The sequence below is a fragment of the Podarcis melisellensis genome (genome assembly GCF_964234715.1).
Source record: "Podarcis melisellensis genome assembly, chromosome: 15".
NCBI classification, from domain to species: Eukaryota; Metazoa; Chordata; class Lepidosauria; order Squamata; family Lacertidae; genus Podarcis; species Podarcis melisellensis.
In genome coordinates, this window is record NC_138532.1 from 1,213,225 (window position 1) to 1,231,855 (window position 18,631).

General features: G+C 42.1%; 1 protein-coding gene and 1 long non-coding RNA gene across 6 annotated transcripts in view; one reads left to right on the forward strand and one right to left on the reverse strand.

Moving 5' to 3' along the window:
• LOC309358284 overlaps window positions 1–18,631 on the reverse strand; it is a 439,047-nt gene that overhangs the window by 396,175 nt on the left and 24,241 nt on the right. The gene's annotated exons all lie outside the window — the stretch shown is intronic.
• NSD3 (nuclear receptor binding SET domain protein 3) overlaps window positions 1–18,631 on the forward strand; it is an 83,998-nt gene that overhangs the window by 46,036 nt on the left and 19,331 nt on the right. For 2 of the 5 annotated variants that reach the window (XM_081890828.1, XM_081890824.1), the window contains exons 13-17: window positions 512–709; window positions 3,069–3,242; window positions 12,129–12,278; window positions 15,416–15,572; window positions 17,884–18,086. In XM_081890828.1, coding sequence (XP_081746954.1) covers window positions 512–709; window positions 3,069–3,242; window positions 12,129–12,278; window positions 15,416–15,572; window positions 17,884–18,086 — 882 coding nt within the window. The remainder of the gene's footprint in view (window positions 1–511; window positions 710–3,068; window positions 3,243–12,128; window positions 12,279–15,415; window positions 15,573–17,883; window positions 18,087–18,631) is intronic. The other 3 variants (XM_081890825.1, XM_081890826.1, XM_081890827.1) reach the window with 3 other exon arrangements.

Consider the following 18,631-nt stretch of genomic DNA (forward strand, 5'->3'; position numbering starts at 1 on the left):
TGGAGGCTCTTGTTCAGCTTGGCTGTTGTGTTCCTGTCCTGGAGGGTTCACTAGCAAATATATTGGCTTCGTGTGTGTGTGTGTGTGTGTGTGTGTGTGTGTGTGTGTGTGTGTGAGAGAGAGAGAGAGAGAGAGAGAGAGAGAGAGAGAGAGAGAGAGAGAGAGAAAGAAAGCACATTAAACTATTCAGGTTTCCCAGCCTGGATCTTGCTCTGTGGCACTGTCTTGGCTAATTTGCTCCTTCTTTTCTAGCCACCGTCCATTAACTCAGCTTCCCCCCTTGCCACCCACTTTCTATTCGTACTGAGTAACTGGGGGAAATCGCCTTGAGGGTCAGCTTTCTCAGCCTCAGAAAGCTGGCAGGAATATACAGTTGTCTTCCTTTCCCATCCACTCAGTCTGAAGAAGTCTACAGAGACCTAGGGCAGCTACTACCTGTCATGGCTGCTTTGTTTTATATTCTCAGAATGTTTTACCCTAGGCTGGTCCTCTTTATTTCTCTTTTCTAAAGGACAGCATACGTGCTTTTCCTGCAAGCTGCCTGGCAAAGACGTGAAACGCTGCTCTGTCAATGCCTGTGGCAAATTTTATCACGAGGTCTGCATCCGCAAGTTTGCTACGGCTGTTTTTGAGTCCCGAGGATTCCGTTGCCCCCAACACTGCTGTACTGCCTGCTCCATGGAGAAGGATATTCATAAAGCGAGCAAAGGTAAGATTCTTACTTGTTGTCTTTGGAGAAGAGCAGGAAACTGCAGACTCTCTGATGTGTTGCAGCAACAACCCCAAGGCGCTTAGACTGCTGCAGTTACCACTCAGCCTGTTTAGCTTGACCCTGGAAATAGGAAGAGCAGCATCAGGGACACTCTTCATAGCTGCCATTAAGGCAGCCTGATAACGCTGGCCCAGGTATCCTGGTACAAGGCTTCCCTGTGGTCATTGAATTCCCTTGGAGAATGTGCTGTTTTATTCTCCCATGGCACAAGGGCAGCCTGGTGTATCATACCTTGACGTTCATGCTGTGATGAAGGGCAGGTCAGAAATCTTTTATATAATTAAAAAATGGTGTTGATGGCCTTGAATTGAGGCTACCAATTCCTGTAGTTGGCTTGTGATGGAGGAACCCATTGCCAAGATCTGAAAGTGGATCAGCACATACTAGTCATACTCATTAACTTCAGTGGGTCTGTTTTGAGTAAAACTTAGATGAGTACCACACAAAGCCACTTAGCAGCATATTTGTTTCACTGGTGAAATGTTTTCTTGTTGTGTAACAAGTTTTCACTATCCCAGCTGTTGTGTTTGATTCTTGTGCAACATTCAAACACCCGTCCACCAGTGTAAGACTCCTTGCACTAGTGGATGGAGAATGTTTGATGCAACTTAAAATATCTGTATGTTTTCCTGCTCGTGCACCAGACATGCCGGTATGCTGAGCTAGTCTCAGATTGTTATCATATCAGCAAGAAACTCAGCCAGGCCCTTAAAACGGGTGGCCATATTTCTGTTCTGGTTCTATCCAAGGAGTGAGAAGTAGTTACTGTATTAACCTGTCTTGATGGCCTCTGGCTGTTTTTCATTGCTGTTGGCAGTGAACAAGAGAAGCCAAATATTAGGCCATCAACAAGTATAGCAGAGCTTGTTTCATTTTATTTTCAGTTACTTAACAGAATTTGCAGAGACCTTTTGGTACAGCAGACATAAAACCTGTACAGTAGGATGTGAAAAGAAGTGACGTTATATTTTGCTTGGTTATTGATATCTTTTGTGTAAAACAATCTGTGTACCCTGTGCGTGCAGAAAAGTGGAGCTGTCACTTAAAGAAGAAGGGATAGCTGGAGGATTGCTCAATTGGGTTGAGGTACAGAAACACACCTGCCTAACAAACATCCATTAGCGTTCCTAGCAGCCTTTATTGAATTAGGCCTGAGTTTGCTAGAATACATTTGAGATAAGCTATAGAGCAGGGCTGGGGGACCTGCAGCTCATGGGCCTCATGAGGCCCACCAGGCCATCTTGGCCAAGCCATGACCTCAACCCTACACATGTCATCAGGTGTGGGACAGGAGAAGGCACAGCTGCCCCAAAGGGGGTTTGCACGCACTGTTAATCAGCAGCACCTGCACAGCCCTTTGCAAGAGATGATCACCTGATTGCCAGGATTTGGTAAATGCCACACGGCTGTGTAAGTCCCAGCAGTCAGCTGATTGTCTGTGTGCCCACCTGTCATACTTTACATTGGGGAGGGGGGCATAGAGATAAGGATCCCGCCCATCAGCCAGGTTCTGTTCCTCACCCTTGTAGAGCATATGAATTCTCAGCCACAAAAAGGCACGTCAGATAGGGACTCTCAAGACTTTGGTGTACTGAGGCTCTTTTAGGTTGAAAGGGGGGGGGATCTCAGCCTCATCAAGATTAGTCAAACCAAAGAAAAGGTTGACTCTTCTGCTAATGGCCCTCACTCTTGCAGCGGTGGAGCCATGTGGGCAGAAAGGGTCTTTACCGTGCTTTTGGTGAAAGAGAGATTCTTTGGGAAATACTGGTGGTATTCACTGCTCCCTGTGTTGACAACCCAGCCATCTAGTTTTTCTAGATGTGGGAGAGAGGAAGGCCAGATTCAGGGCACGAAAGCCTCACTTTGCAGGGGGGTGTGTGTGTGTAAGTGTGTAAGTAAATCTACTCTGATCCTGAGTTTGCAGCAGGTGTTTCAAGCTGTCTTCATAGACATGAGCACTAAAAATGTCTTTATTTATTTATGGAAGCTGAGGTTCTTGGGAACCTGACCTCTGAGCATGATATGATGTGCTAGATCTTTTCTGCACTCCTATGGAATAATCCCAATATGAATTTGGCTGTGCCCATTTACGGCTCATGTTAGGATTATCCAAAACAGGTTCTCCCCAGGGTGTGGGTGGAGTTGCACCCCTAGGGATGCAAAATGTCATTGCTTTTTGAAAACTGTTACATCATTATTAGGTATATCAAATGAAAATCAAAACTTCGTTGCAGACTTTGAAGTCTGTAGCCATGTTCTAAACATACTGTCCTATGGTCCATTTTATATTAAACAGGTCGCATGGTGAGATGTTTGAGATGCCCCATTGCCTATCACTCGGGAGATGGCTGTATTGCTGCAGGAAGTTTGTTTGTGTCATCCCACATTCTCATCTGTAGTAACCATTCCAAAAGGAGCAATCACTCTTCATCAGCTGTAAATGTAGGCTTTTGTTTCGTTTGTGCAAGAGGTGAGCTCTGTTTTTTTGTCTTCCTCTGTTTATATCTTTGGTGTTCAGTCCTTGATTTTGTTAAAAACTGAACTGTGAACCCCCACTCCCACCCCTTCTGCTCTGGGGGAATTATTTTTGTTCTCAAGTTTCCTCCTTGGCTATTGGATGCAGCATATTAATTTTCTACAGGCTTTTAGCTGCTAGTGCCCATTCTTAGACACGTTAGGAAGGATACCAAGGTGGTGCCTTCTGCTTCCAGGTGGGGTGGGGGGAGCCTGTGGCAAAGTCCCTGATGCCTGCGGCTGGAATTCTAATACTGACTTTTTCAGTCACTTTTGGCAGCCATGAATGTGTTCAGTTCATCATGTAAATCAAAACTGATCCTGCAGGTGGGTGGGTTATTCATAGATTAGAAAAAGGTCCCTTTTCAACCATGAAATACTTTTAAATATGAGTTAGAGGAAACACCACTTTTTAAGCTAAATATAAGTAGGATTAGACTTCTGTTCTCTAATTCTAGTAGTTCTGAATCCTCCTTTACAAATTTTACTAATTTAAAGCATGGAGACTAGAATTGCATACACTTTGCTGGGAGTAAACATGGCTAGGATTGCACAGTAAGTTCTTTGTCATTTACTTGTTTTAGCCAATGATAACCCAGCAAGATTAGCTGTATAGATGTAAAATGAACTTATGTATAGTGCATTGTAGTATACCAGCAATGTGGTAGTAAATTTCACATGAGCAGTTATGGAAGTCAGTTCTAGGAAGAGGGGATAACTGAGCTGTGACTCTTAAATTGTATTCAGTGGATACAGGCAGTGATTTAGAGTAGAACAGGCTTCCTCAGCCTCGGCCCTCCAGATGTTTTGAGACTACAATTCCCATCATCCCTGACCACTGGTCCTGCTAGCTAGGGATAATGGAAGTTGTAGGCCAAAAACATCTGGAGGGCCGAGGTTGAGGAAGCCTGGATTAGAATCTAACAGGTACTGACAGCAACTACCTTTGCCCTGTTGAAATGAGAAGAATATACCTGCATTGCCTGGTAGAATGCACCCCTTTCTGCTTGATTCCCCAAAGTTTCATCAATAGATGTCAATTAAAATTATTTTTCTGAATGTTGTTTGTAAAGGCAGGTGAAGGGAAGAGAGAGAGACATACAGAGACAGAGAACATAAACAGATGTGGTGGAAATAACTATTTCATTTCCTCCTTGGGATATATTACATACAGGAGAGGCAATGATGCTGACACAGGGCATGGAGGTAAACAGGAGACAAAGTTCATGCCCCTTTAAATAAATTTAATTTTTTCCAGAGGAATGGCGCCTGAAGGCTCAGAGGGAAACAGTAAGTTTTAGAGTGTTGAGCTTGAGCAGGGGTCCTTGGAGCAGTAAGAAAACCAAATAATTTCCAACATCTGGAGTGAATGGATCTAACTCCTTTTCAGCATGTTGTGACTGTCCTAAGCAGTCTTCATGCCAATGGAGTCACAGTTGTGGGCACAAACTATTTACCTCTAGCGTTGTTTGCTTCAGTTTCCTTTTACCTGTTGGGGTTGGGGGTTACTTCTTAGCTACCTTTCCCTCCAACTTTAAGATTGACTTCACTTTCATATTTACAAGCATCATTTAAAAAAAATACATCTGATAGGTGATCAAATTTAAAGTAGCTAGAAATATCTAATATACAAGATCAAAACTTCTTAAATGGGTTGGCTGTTGCTAGCTTTTCCAAAACTTGTAGTTTTTAGATTCCAGCTCTTTTAGTGTTCAGAAAGGCAGGTGGCCACTTTGGTCACCCTACACTCCAGTCCCAAGTTAATTACATCACACTATGATTTCTGCCTACCTCTCTGGTCTGGGTTGGGTAAATTCTCCTGAACTTCTACTTTAGGACAGACAGAGGGAGCAGCTCTTTTGTTCTTATATCAAAAGGAGAATTCGCTGGTAATTTAAATGCTCTTAAGTAGCTAGTCATTTTAATTACTGTTCAGTATTGCTTTCAAAAGATTTTATGCCCTGATATTTTGCAAGGGGGTGGTATGTAAATAAATCTATAAATAAAGAAAACAAAACATATGAATTCAAGCAGCCAAAAGGCATAGGCAGACACATTAGAATAGGACTTGGTGCCTCAGCCGCTGCAGTGCTCAGGCTTCCCTCTTCATGTGGGAAGATGCTGCACATGCTGTTGCATCGAGAAGCTTTCACATGGGGGCTCATAATCTTCATGGGTCGCCCCAGTTCACCGGAGAACCATTTGCCAACCTCCTGATGTGGAGACTGTCTACGTGGTTGAGCCAGTGCCCAAGGCAAGGCATCATGCCAACACTTTTTGAGCAGTTTCTGTCTTGGAGATGGTGACATAAACATTTTCTCTGAGAAATTACACTTGGCCTTCAGAATGGTGAAATTTGCTCTGTTGCAGTACTTGTGCAGTGAAGGAATAGCTTGTAGATTTCTACTTCCTAATTGAAAATTTTTTGCACGTTTTAAGATATATACACACTATTTCTGAAAAGCTTTGTTGGATAGAAGGCTATTGACAAGGTTTGCAGGGTGAGTTGTGGTTGCTACAGTAATAGAGTGCTGATGCAAACAACAGTGTATTTATTAGATATGCACAACAGCCATGAATGGGTTCTGATCTTCAAACACTTTGGTTTGTACCTAGTTGCCTGCCTCTGATTACTGTTCTTTCTAGGCCGTTGCCTTCTCAGGTTCGTGGTTTCAGTTGTCCTTGGAAACTTTCATGGGGTGAATGGGGATGCTGGTACATTTTGTTCTCTCTTTTGTAAAAGCTGTTTCCCTTCCCAAATTTACTGGTTTTGAGGTTGAGCAGTATTCTTCAAAAGCACAGCGATGTCTGTTGTGTTTCAAATTGCTCTGTCTGCTAGGACAGTCTAGTTTATAGGTAAAAACATTAGGTGTGCTATTAATCGTTGAAGTGTAAGGCAAATGAAAAAAAGGGAAAGTGTGGTTTTTGCCAAAAAAATTGTTACAGTTCACATTTTTAGTTTGGGGGAAAGGAAGCATGCAGAGTGGGTTGATTCCTTCTACCACCCAGGAAGGCAGAGGACATGTGATCAAACTTTTCATCCTAGCCTTGTAGATTCCTCCTCTGCTTGCTTCCTGCTTTTGTGCAGCCAACTGCTGGGGTCCTGTCATGCCTGAGGCTGTCACTACAAAGTTTCAAGGCCAGCCAACAACAACAACAGAGGAGTCTGAGGAGTACTGACCTGCCCTCCAGCTCAGCTGATGCAAAGGGATAGCAAAGCAGGAGGAGGGTGCTCTCAGCACCATTATCTCAGCCTCTGCATCTTTGTACCAGGTGTCATCTGTAGATGGGGGAAAAACATTTATATGGCAGTCCCTTTTCAGAGGATGGCAGGGCATCAAGCAGCTAACTCACATAGCTGCCTGCAGCTGACTTTAGCAGAATGCAGTGCCTTTTCAAAAATGCACCACAACTGCTCAAATGCCACACCCCATGTCTTCTTTGGGGTCTCCCTCCTCCATGGCTACTAAGTCCTTCACCTCCAGCCTTTTTTTTTAAACTGAGGAACAATTTATTCATAGAATTTATGGGCTGTTATTGATGATTTCACCAATTAAATGTTAAAACAAAACAAAGAAGATAGCTAGAAGATAGATTTCAAAAACACTTTAGAATGGCATCAGCACATTCAGATTTTTCTGTCTCCCCCAGTCCCCAGACAGGAGGGATAGCTAGAAGCCAGACAAAAGCCCCCAGCTAAACATGTCCATGCTGCTTGTTCACTCTTTATCAGAGGAACCTAATCAGTATTTGCCTGAACTCACATCTGCTGGCTTTCTATCCTCCTGCAGAATGTTTCCTCACCTCACTCTCCCCTCTTAATCAAGGGGACTTCCAACAACAGAGTAGCTTGGAGAAGGGTCACTTGGCAGCAGAACTGACTGCCAGACTTACTCATAATTATGATATTTTGCCTTTATTAGCAAAAGCCTTATTGTCACTTGGTTTACAACCTTGGCTCCTCAGCCATCTCAAATGAGTTCCAGAGGCGTACTGGTGTTTTCTGAGTTCTGGTCAGCCTCCAAGGAAGTGCTCCTCCTCCTCCTCCTCCTCCTCCTCCTCTTCAGATGGTAGACTTGGAATGGGCTAGCTCCTTACAGAGCAAAAAGGCTGCTAAAGTAGCTCACAGGTTCTACACTCTTTCTTCCCAACCAATGGAAAAACTAGAAATCCCAGTAGTAGATTCCCTGGGGACAGTCTTGTCATGTGCTCTCTTACCTATGGATAATGAATGTTGCATTAAGAGCCTATTGAAAAGAAATCCAATGTGGCAGTCAAGAAATCTCATTCGGACTAAGCCCTGGCTTTAAGAGCCACTTCTACTTTCATTCTTTAATTATCATTTTATTTCTCTGACTTGCAAACCTTCAAAACAAGGATTTGGATGATGGAATCCTCCATAGAGCATATAGAAGGCTGGCCAAGGCCTTGGCATTCATTGTAGATTCCACCCTGAATGCTTTGCCATTTTTCACCAGGCGATCACTGCTACTCTAGTAGAAGGAGTTCACCACCCACCTCCCATTTTAATCAGTGCCCTTTAACAGGATTTGTCTCTTTGGTGATGTGTACTCAAGCAACCCCTTGTAGAAACAAAGGACAAATGCATCCCAACAGGGGAGGGACAGCCTAGATATACTTATTACTCATTTCACCTCAGTAAAAGCTCATTTCACCACAGGGATTATAGAAACTGAAGCCCACATGGTGACACATATTCTAAGGCAGACCTGCTGAGCTGCCAGCCTTCCTCCAGTGGGAAGAAGATTGAAGTTGTTTCTCCTCACCTAGGAACCCTAATTGGACAACTGGGTGTTAAACCCAGTCACAGAATTTTAGTCCAGACCAAAAGACTGTTTTTGACCATGGTCAGCCTTCTGGTCGGAGGTGAAACAGGTGATAACATCATCCAGAATCTGTTAGATATAGGGGTCATTGAGCCAGTTCCCTCAGAGGAATAATTCTCTGCTTTAGTCAGTCTTCTTTGTTGACCCAAAGGAAAGAGGGAACTGGATGTCCATATTGGACTTGGAATATGTAAACAGTGTCAGGATTTATTGCAAGTTCAGGATGGGGTCCCTCAGGACCACCAGGGAGGCAATTCACAAAGTGGACTCCATAGATTTAACAGGGCCATGCCGTCATATCCCCGTATCCTCTCTGTTTGGGCAACTCCTGAGCTTTGTATACCAGCAGACAGGTAGACACTGATATCGGTAGCATCCTTTCACTTCCTGCTCTTTGGGTCTTTATCCAGGAACAGAGCACAACAGGAGTTACAGAAAACTTTGGCTTCATTATAAACAAGCACAAAAGCCATCTCTACCCACCCAGAAAATTATGGTACATGGGAGCCGTTCTAGACCCAGAAAAAAGAATTTAATGTGCTTTTCGCAGGAGAGAAACCAGAACTTTCTTGCAAACATCAGACCACTGCTTTTTCTAGCAGTGCTCCTCTCATAGATATTTGCAGGGCAGCCATATGGAAATCCTTCATGTTCTGTTTCCCTCCCTGGTGATCAGGGCAGCTTTTGCACACATCACACTATCAGATGCTCCTTTACTCTAAACTGAGAAAGGAACTTGGGGCATTTATCTTCTTTTGGGGTGAACAAGGCATCCAAGGCTCACTCTACCACAGCCAACCTCTAGCACTTATTAGACACTCCTGAACAGTTACATCTGCTGAGGCCTCCGGCTGGCATCAGGTCCCCTGCAGCTCCAGTTCTTTACGCTTCTCAGCAAACTCTTCCTCAGGCTTGGCCATAGGGCAGAACAGAGAAGGAGTCTATATGACCAGGCTGAACTGCAAAGGTTTGCTCACAAGTTCTCTAATTTTCTGGGTGGTAAGAGTCAGCCCACCTGATTGGGTTTTTCTTCACTCCAAACCAGAAGGAACCTTCATGGTAAGTGTCCAATGTTCCTTTTGTATTGTGTTTTAGTGAACATAATCATGGGACTCCCATCAGCTCCAACTAGCACAGTGGGCTAAATGGGCTCTTGTGTGATCCAAAGGCACACAGGATGGCACATTAATTCCCTGCCTGCTCCCTGACTAATGACATTCTGTCAGTCCCATCAACCTCACAAGCACGTGGGGGGTGCACCAGAGATAGAGCTTCATCTGTGGCTGGTCCCATATTGTGGAATTCCCTCTCAGGAGAGGCTAGACTGGCTCCCTCTTTGCTATCCTTGCAGACAATGCTGGTCACTGGGCTGATGTAAGGGCACATCGGATTTCAATTGCTACTTCTAAATGTGTTTTGATATATCAACTATTGATATATCAACTATTGAATTTAAACTATTGGGTTTACTAGTTAATTTTTATTACTGTATATTTTGTGATGCTATTTTTTAATGTTGGAAGCCGCCTTTAATCCCAACATGAGAGAAAGGTGGAATAGTAATACATTGAATAATAAGAACAAGGACTTTATTGTACGTTGACTTGTTGATCTGGTTTTCACAGAGATGTATTTCTTGAGGGTTCTGTAATGAAGGCTGTAATCCAAGACACAGCTACATTGAAGTCAAGAGGGCTTACTTCTAAGTAGGCATGTTTAGGATTATTTTTTTTAAAAAAATGCATTGAAGAATAGTTTCAGTACATTGCAGCTATATCCTGCATTTACTTTTGAGAAGTATTGATCACTGTTAGGAACACGTGTTTCAGAGACAACAACTTTGGAAGTGTAGGAAGGCTTTGAGAGAGTATAGTGTAGTCTTGCCGTGCGAGGGTATAAAATGGAGACTTGTCCCAAATCTGAGTAAAATGGATGAATTCTTAGCTTTTGTAATACAATTTTTGTAATAAAATTCTTAAAATCCCAAAGTGTTCTGTTGATTATCATGTGTGCCTTCTGTAGTTTGAAGACAAAAGTTTATGTTGGCCACATTTTCATATAATGCTAACCCCAAAATTCTGGAGTGCTTTGCTGCTAGCAAAAAGGAGGAGTAAATCTAACCAGAATTTTAGTGGCCTACAGTGTTGATTTTGCTGCATGGTTTATAATCAAGTTTATAATGATTTTTTTCTGATCTTTCTCTGGATTTGCCTCCTAGCTTGTCTGATAACAGTTCTAGTAAATACTGGGGTCCCTGAGAACAAATATAATTCAGACATCTCATGATAACTCTTTGTGTGTTTCTCCTCAACATACGTGCATTTTTGTGTAGGAAACCAACATTTAATGTTGAGACTGCAGTATGCACTTCCTAACATAAGCTTTTTAAATGGGACTGGCAGGCGTGGAATGATTAACTTAGCGTGGCTTGCCTCCCTTGCCGTAGTCATCAGAGGAATAGACTTCAGGTTCTTCCTATGAAGCAAGAATCTTGGGGCTGTATCCAGTGTTTTTCTTACTCAGTAACTTAGGTCCATCAATTTCAGTGGGTATGCTCTAAGTGAATTAGTTGTATATGGCCCCTTTTTCTTGAAAGATCGTGCTCTCTCCATGCAGCATAGATGTGCACTGATCAGTATGTATGTTTTACACTTTTAATTTGTGTAAGGAGGAAGAAGTAAAGAAAGAAAAAGTTCTGTTGAAGCTGGAAGTCAGGAGAAATTGTCCCCTTTGCCATGAGAGTTGCCAAACCTAGGATGCTTTGGTTGAGGAGGCTTTTGGTTAAATCATGATTTGTGTCCTGCAGTTGTTTCTGGAAAGGTCATTTTATTATTTTCCATCCCTTTTGTATATTGAGGTCTTTCCTTAGTCACTGGAGACTGGTAAAAATTAAAAGAAACTATGCTCCAGTTTTAACTTACTGGAGAGCAATCTCAATCTGGTGAGACTCTCTAAAATATATCCATGTGGGGGGTACTGTGAGGGGGGGGAGTGGTGGCTGCATTTTCACATGAATGGTTTGCTATGTATGTGCAGATGACTTGTGCTTTGCTGCTTCACTAGTGGCTACAACAAATCACAATCCCTTCAACCTGGGAACGTCCTTTATTTCACTCCAGACAAGCTATGATCTGAGGCTGAGGTTTGTTCATGTCTCTGCAGGGGTGGTTTGCTAGAGCCCTGGTTTGGACATAATGCTGTTCCCATTCCTGCCAGAGCAGACGTGAAGCAGGAGCCACCTGCATGTTCCATGGCAAACCGCTCACGATGGTTTACCATGACAGGTGAAATGTCTGATCCCCATTTTACTGCATTTATTTGATCATGATGCCTCCCTTACACCACAACCATCCAACCCCCCCTACTCATTCTTCCCAATGATGATTTGGGGAAAGGAATACTCAAATAAACATGGCACATCAATCAGATGTTGTTGAGTCTAACAATTTCACCAGGCTGAAATTGCTCCCATGAAGCAACATCTAAGAAGGGCATTGATTCAGGACTGCATTGTGCAGCAGAAGTTGCAGCCAGGCTCTGAATCCTCTCTAGGTGATTCTTAACATGGCTGTGGCTTACATGTGGTCTTAAGTTCTTAGCCCCTGTTGATGGGATTGGCAGCATGTTTCCCAATTAGCTGCCTTTCCTTTTTGAGGGTAGATCGGTTATAGGGAAAGTCACAGATGTGTTTTCTCAAGTGTGCAGGTTAAATAGAGCACAGGTGAAAAACAATTTTGGACCTATATCTTATCTTTAATCCTATATACTTAGGCACATAGATGCTATCTTATTCAACATAACAACCTCTCCGTAGACATAGAACCTTTTTCTCTCTCACTTTTTCTTTTTCCTCATCACATCACTTTTCTTTCCATACTTAAAACATAAGTAAAATATGCATATTAGGTGTTTAATTTGGTTTTATTTTATTTTTCTCCTTATGGAATCATGGGTAGCTTCATTGCAACTCATTTCTTTCTGTTTGTTTCGTATAGGGCTGATAGTGCAGGATCATTCAGACCCCCTGTTCAGTTCATATGCCAATAAGTCCCACTACCTACTGAATGAATCAAATCGTGCTGAGTTGATGAAATTACCTATGATTCCTCCTTCTTCGTCAGCTTCCAAAAAGAAATGTGAGAAAGGTAACCAAAATAGCTTCTTTCTCTTTTTAATTTTCTTTCACTTTCCTGCTTTTCCTTTCTTTTTGTTTGCTTTTAAAAACAAATCAAGCTCTCTATGCTCATCCAGCACCTTCTTGTTGCGCTTGATAAACTTCACTCATTGCTTATTGTGAGTGTGCATTGATGTTGGCAAAAATATTACAAAGGGGCTTAAAATAATTGCTAAATTCCGCTCTGTTACTGAGCTGCACTTTACCAACCAAATCTAATAGACTTTCCTGAAAGCCGTGAGACAGAATCTGTTGTGTCTTTGTGTTGCATGTTAACCACACTAAATGAGATAAATGCCCATTTGAGCCTTGTTCAGACCTGTTTCACAGCCAGAATGGGATTGCCTAGAGGTTGCAAGTATGTTAGACAGTGATTCCAGGAGAAGATTTTTGTGCTGTGATTTGTAAGATCACCAAGACCCCTTTTCAAGCCATCAATCGTATGGGGCTGCCATGTATTTGAACCAATCCTTGCCATTCCTGCCTGGATGGCTTTCACATTTCTCAACTGCCATTTTTCTGTTGAGAAGCCTTTGCTCGACTCATTCAGTCTCCATGAGGAAGAAGGCAGCCTTTTAATTGCTTGTTGATATTTCCTTAGGCAGCTGGATAGCTTTTGCTGGTTTAATTCCCAGAAGATTCCTTCTGACCAGTTGTCGCCACTTAAGGAGGATAAGGCTATCAGAGGGCAGTGTGCCATCTGAACACCTGAATAGGAGAGGGTTGTTGTGCTCATGTCCTGCTTGTGGGATTCTCATAGATATCTCACTAGCCACATGAGAACAGAATGCTGGACTGCTGGAGATAAATAATACCCACACCTTTGGCCTGATCCAGCAAAGCTGTTCTTATGTTCTTATCCCCTCATCCATTTTCATTAATGTGGTATAACAGAATGCACATATTACACACAGCTGATTTGTTTCTCTATGGTTTCCCTGGAACCATACTTCTCATGGGGTTCCTAAGAAACTACATTCAAAGAGAGCAAATTTAGTACTTCCAGCAAGAGACAGTTGGGAATAGGAAGGATGGCTTTAAAAATGTGGTCACCTGATGCTACTGAATAATTTTCTTAAGGGCTTCACATGTAGAAATGACTCTTGCACAGTTGTAATCGTTCTTTGAATTTCTGAAGATTCAAAATTGCTGTTTAATTTTGAGACTCAGACAAGACAGAAGACCAGCCAGGTGACAACTCTGCAACAGTCCTTCAGTTCAAATGAGAACAAGAGTAGGACACCAGTTTTGAAGGAATTTGGAGAGGTTCCATGCATGTATAGACCCTATCTATCCACAGGAGGAGCTTACCCAGCCATCTGCCATGTTCCCTGCCTTCACTTCCACTTGGCACATATAGCTCTTAGGAAAACATGAGGTTGCATCCAACATAAGACAGACTCAAAGTAGATCCACTGGAATTAATAAACACGGCTAGTTGAGGTCTCTTAATTTCAGTGGGTCTATTCCAAGTAGATGCTAGTTGGATAAGAACCCATAATGTTCACTATGAAGACTTTGGTTGGGCCTGCCTCCTCAACTGCATGTGAGCTGTACACAGTTGGAGCCTTGTCCAAACTTGGGCTTTTGTCTGTGAAGTTTGGAAAACAGCTTCTATTGTTTCTGAGTGCTTGAACTCTCCAAAAGAGTGTTGACCTGGTTCCCCTTGCTAATAGCTCACTCACCTTGTTGCTGTTCTTAAGCTAGTCTCCATCACTGAGAGACTTGAGACACTTGAGACTTGAGAATTATTTTGAGCCCTCTTTATGCTTAGCTTCAGCAAATCTTACTAATGCATTGTAAGAGCCAATTTCCTGCTTGGCATTGGAAAATTTTGTGTGTGTGTGTGTGTGTGTGTGTGTGTGTGTGTGTGTGTTTTGTTGGTTGTTTGCTTTGGTTTTCACATCTTTTTGACATTTTACCTTGTTTGGGCATTTTTTTCAATGATTGGAGCTGTATTTCCTCTGAAATGGTGTTTACGCTTTTAGAATTAATTGTGGGATTTTGAAATGAAAGGGAAATCAAGCATTTTAGGCTTTATTGCATCCACAGCAGAGGAAATATAGTAATTATTTTGTTGTTGTTTTAACAAACTCTTTTTTGAGCTCTGTAACAACCAGTGCAATCACAGCTTTGAAAGTCTATAGGTGGACAAGATTTTCTGACAGCCTTTTGGAAAACATGAATCCAAATTTCTCCAGATACTAAAAAGTCCCACAGAAGCAGCTTAATGCTGTGTCCGAAATTTTGAGGGCCCCCCTGGCTTTGCAAGAGTGCTTGTTTGCTATCAACAACATATTTGAACAAAAATCAAGTCCCCACTTGCAAATATCCCCATCCGTTAGTATAAATATTTAACTACTTCAAAATACAGGTCGCTCGTGCAGATGTGATGTCCCTGATCACACTGGTTTGAAGCTTCCCATAGTAAGAGCCAACCTTGGTGCAGATGTCAGGCTACTGTGTGGTTTGCTCCAAAAGCAGAAAAGTAGGGAAAGTGTTTGGAGGGAGGGATGCGCAAGTGAGTTTAGCCTGCTGTGCACTTTAGAGAAGGGAATTGTTACATCTGCACAAGCCACGTAGTGCAGGAAACCTTTGTTTTGGAGAGTCAGCAAAGATTTGCAATTTAGAGATAATAGAATTTATTTTTCTCTTGTATCGTTTTTGAAGCAGAAAAAAATTGATCAACCTATAGGCTAACTTTTATGCACTAACTGATTGCTAAGGGATTCAGTCATGGCAATGCTGGTTTAAAACATATTACAACCAGTCATTTATCTGAAATATTGGCATCTCTTAATATTAAGACTGCCTGAGAAAAGGAAACTTCCACATAGTTTTTTTATATTCAAAAGTAGGTCTGATTTGGCTGTGTAACACAAAAAGTTGATGTGCTTTAGCAAATCACATGGCTTGGGAGGTTTTTTTTATTAGTCTTGTACATAGAGAATATGTGTTTTTAAATCCAGCATTGCAAATTTGACTTGATCCTTTTGTTTTGCCGTTTGTATTGTATGGGTTGGTAATCCTGGGCATATTGCACTTGAGAGACAGTGAATCCTGCCCAACACCTTTAACTATAAACTGAGCAATGTTGTTTGTTTAAAGGTGGGAAACTGTTGTGCTGTGAATCATGTCCAGCGTCCTTCCACCCGGAATGTCTCAACATGGAGATGCCAGAGGGCTCCTGGAACTGCAATGACTGCAAAGTGGGCAAGAAGCTACGGTACAAGCAGATTGTTTGGGTCAAGCTGGGAAACTACAGGCAAGTGAAGCCCAACGCAAAATACTTTGTGGTTATCCCATTACTATTATTATTATTATTATTATTATTATTATTATTATTATTATTGTTGTTGTTGTTGTTGTTGTTGTTGTTGTTGTTGTTGTTGTTGTTGTTGTTACTACTACTACTCTATCATGATTTCTTTTTTAAAACTATACAGGTAACTCACATCTTATGCAGGTGTTATGTTTCTAAATTGCTCAAAGCCTCAACAACCCCTAGAACTGCTCCCACCTCCTGAGATCTGGCTGTTGAGCCCTCCAGCTTTCTTACTGGGGTCTCAGGAAACACCACTTGTACTCATGCAGCCTCCTTGCTGCTTCCCTTCTCCTTCCCTCAGCAGCGCTCCTCAGTCATTTTCTAGCTGCTGCTGCTGCTGCTGCTGCTGCCGCCGCCTCCTCTCCTTCCTTGACTGCTGCTGCTCTTTCTGTTCTATCCCTGCAAACCCACAAACTTTCTTTTAAAAAAGAACATCGTTACCCCACCCTGGCTCTGCTTTCTGGTTTTTCCTGTTCTCTTTGTATCTGGAAAGCCCAGCATGGAGAAAGCTGTTAAGCCCTCCAGCTTGCTTACAGTAGTGGGTCTCTTAGCAGCTTTCTCCACACCCCGTTCTCCATGCTGCTGCTGGGCTCCTTCCTGGGGCTGCTGGGCTCTGGTTACCCCATGCAGAGGAGCCCAGCCCCAGGGACAGGATTTGTGTGAGTCACTGTTTCCGAGCAAGCCTTGCAGAAAGGAAGAGGAAGGGGGATGTAGGGGGGTTGCTATTCTGCTTGGACCACCCACTGGCCCTTCTCTCTGCCTACTCCAAGCACTTTGTATTTAATTCATTATTTTCTGGCCAAGCGTGCAAAGCTGCAATCCCATAAGTGAAATTAGCAAAAGATGTGAGTTACCTGTACAAAATACTTTGCAGATTTTATTTTTCGTCATATTTGTATGCTTCCCCTCTTCTCCGGAGCTTAGTGCAGCTGGGGGAGGCGGCATTCCCTCTTTGTATTTTCACAGTAAGAGTGAAAGATAGGTTATGTTCAGAGAATAAGACCTGGCCCAAGAGAATTCAAGGAGCTTCATGATGTCTGGCAGTCTGAATTCGGGTCAAGTTCCTTTCTTAAGGTTCTACCAGCCACCCTCCAGACAGCGGCAGGATGGACAACTTTGTCTCCAGCTATCCTTAAAGAAGAGGCAGAATTGTATGAGAGGAAATAGCCCTTGATTCCGCCTGGTCCCGAACCATTTAGGACTTTGAATTGTGCTACAAAATGAACCAGTAGCCAGTGAAGGTGATTTAGAGACCTCACATCCTCCATGTAGTTGGTTCTAGTCAGCAGCTCTGCTGCTGCTCTTTGTACCACCTGAAGCTTCTGAACAGTCTTTGGAGCAGCTTCACTTAGAGTCCCTTATAATTATTCAGTTGGATATAAATAAACCAGTTGTGACTCCTGGAAAGAGTGTCATTGTTGCCTTGGCCTCAGCTGTGCAGTGGCACTCTTGGCCACAATCCAGGAGGAAAGATGTGTTGAAGAGGATCCAAAAATTGCAAACCTTTTGAAGAAAGGTTTGTGTTGTTTTATGGTACCTTATGCACTGCCTTAATATTTTATGTGGTATATATATACTTGTACAAATAAATATCCAGTCCATTATTGATCTTGGGCTACAGTTCAGGATCTCCAGAGTCTTCCCAAACCTGAGATGGGAATAGAGCAAGAAAGAGGTATCATTCATAACTTGATGTCGCCAAGTTCCAGTTCTCCAGACAATCATTTAAAAATAATATTCTTCTAAGGAATTGCATGGCTTAAAATGTGCTGAGATATTGAATATGTTTGTGGATTAATAAAACTTTTTGCAACTTTTAACAGTATTCAGTAGTGTTCTCTCTCTGTCTTTTGACTAGTTGTCATATTTTTCTGACCTAGTTATGTGAATTGATTAGTAAAATGTCTTATGGACTAGTACTGATGATTGACATTTTCAAAATTGAATTATTGTTGTCTGTTTTCTGCTTACAGAGCTCATATTCTCTTCTAGGATATACCACTTTTGCACAAACTCATTGAAATGAATGGACCTTGTGCAGCTGGACTGCTGGGTGGTTAGCTCTTAAGTGATGAGGAGTTCACTTGTATAAGGAATTTTCTAAGATTGTTACCTACACTAGGAATAATCCTGCAGAACATAATTTACTAGCAGAGAGATGGTTTGAGAGCTGTAAGACAGACAGTATGCCTTTTATTTAATGAATTCTTTCTTAAAACCCCCTCCTTTTTTCTCACTCCATTATTTCTAGGTGGTGGCCAGCTGAGATCTGCAATCCCAGGTCTGTTCCTCTCAACATTCAGGGCCTCAAACATGATATCGGGGACTTTCCAGTATTTTTCTTTGGTTCACATGACTACTATTGGGTACATCAGGGCAGAGTATTCCCTTATGTTGAAGGAGACAAAAGCTTTGCTGAGGGGCAAACTAATATTAACAAGACCTTCAAGAAAGGTAAAATCAAAAGACAGTTTTTTGTGGTTTAATGACAAAATGTTCCACATTTTTTGTGTCTCCATCACTACTTAATCACAGGAAATTGTGGTTGTTGTGTTTTGTGTCCTGTGTGAAACTCCAGCTGAACTCTACTGAGAACTGGTTTAAATGTTTATAACTATATGCGACAACAGTTCTGGAATTGTTTTCCATCTAGAAGGTAGCAATCCCTGTGCATATTTGGTAAAATGATAAAACATTAATATTAGTGCTGCAACATTTAGTTGATTAGTCTATTAATTGATTTTTAAAAATCTGGTTAAAAAATCTTCGATGAAAAAGATGTTCCTGATTATTGGGCAGCAGTTTCTTTCCCTTAAATACATGGTGCGGGGGGCTGGTTCTTTGTGCCATCTTGTGAATGGGGCATAAGCAACAAGAGTATGCTTCCCCACACCCCTTTATGCAGTTAATCAATTAAATGAAATAATAGATTTTAAAATTTGTAAGTTGGAGTAACAGGTCTAAATATTCTCTGATGGCTTAAAACCGTTTTGTTCTGG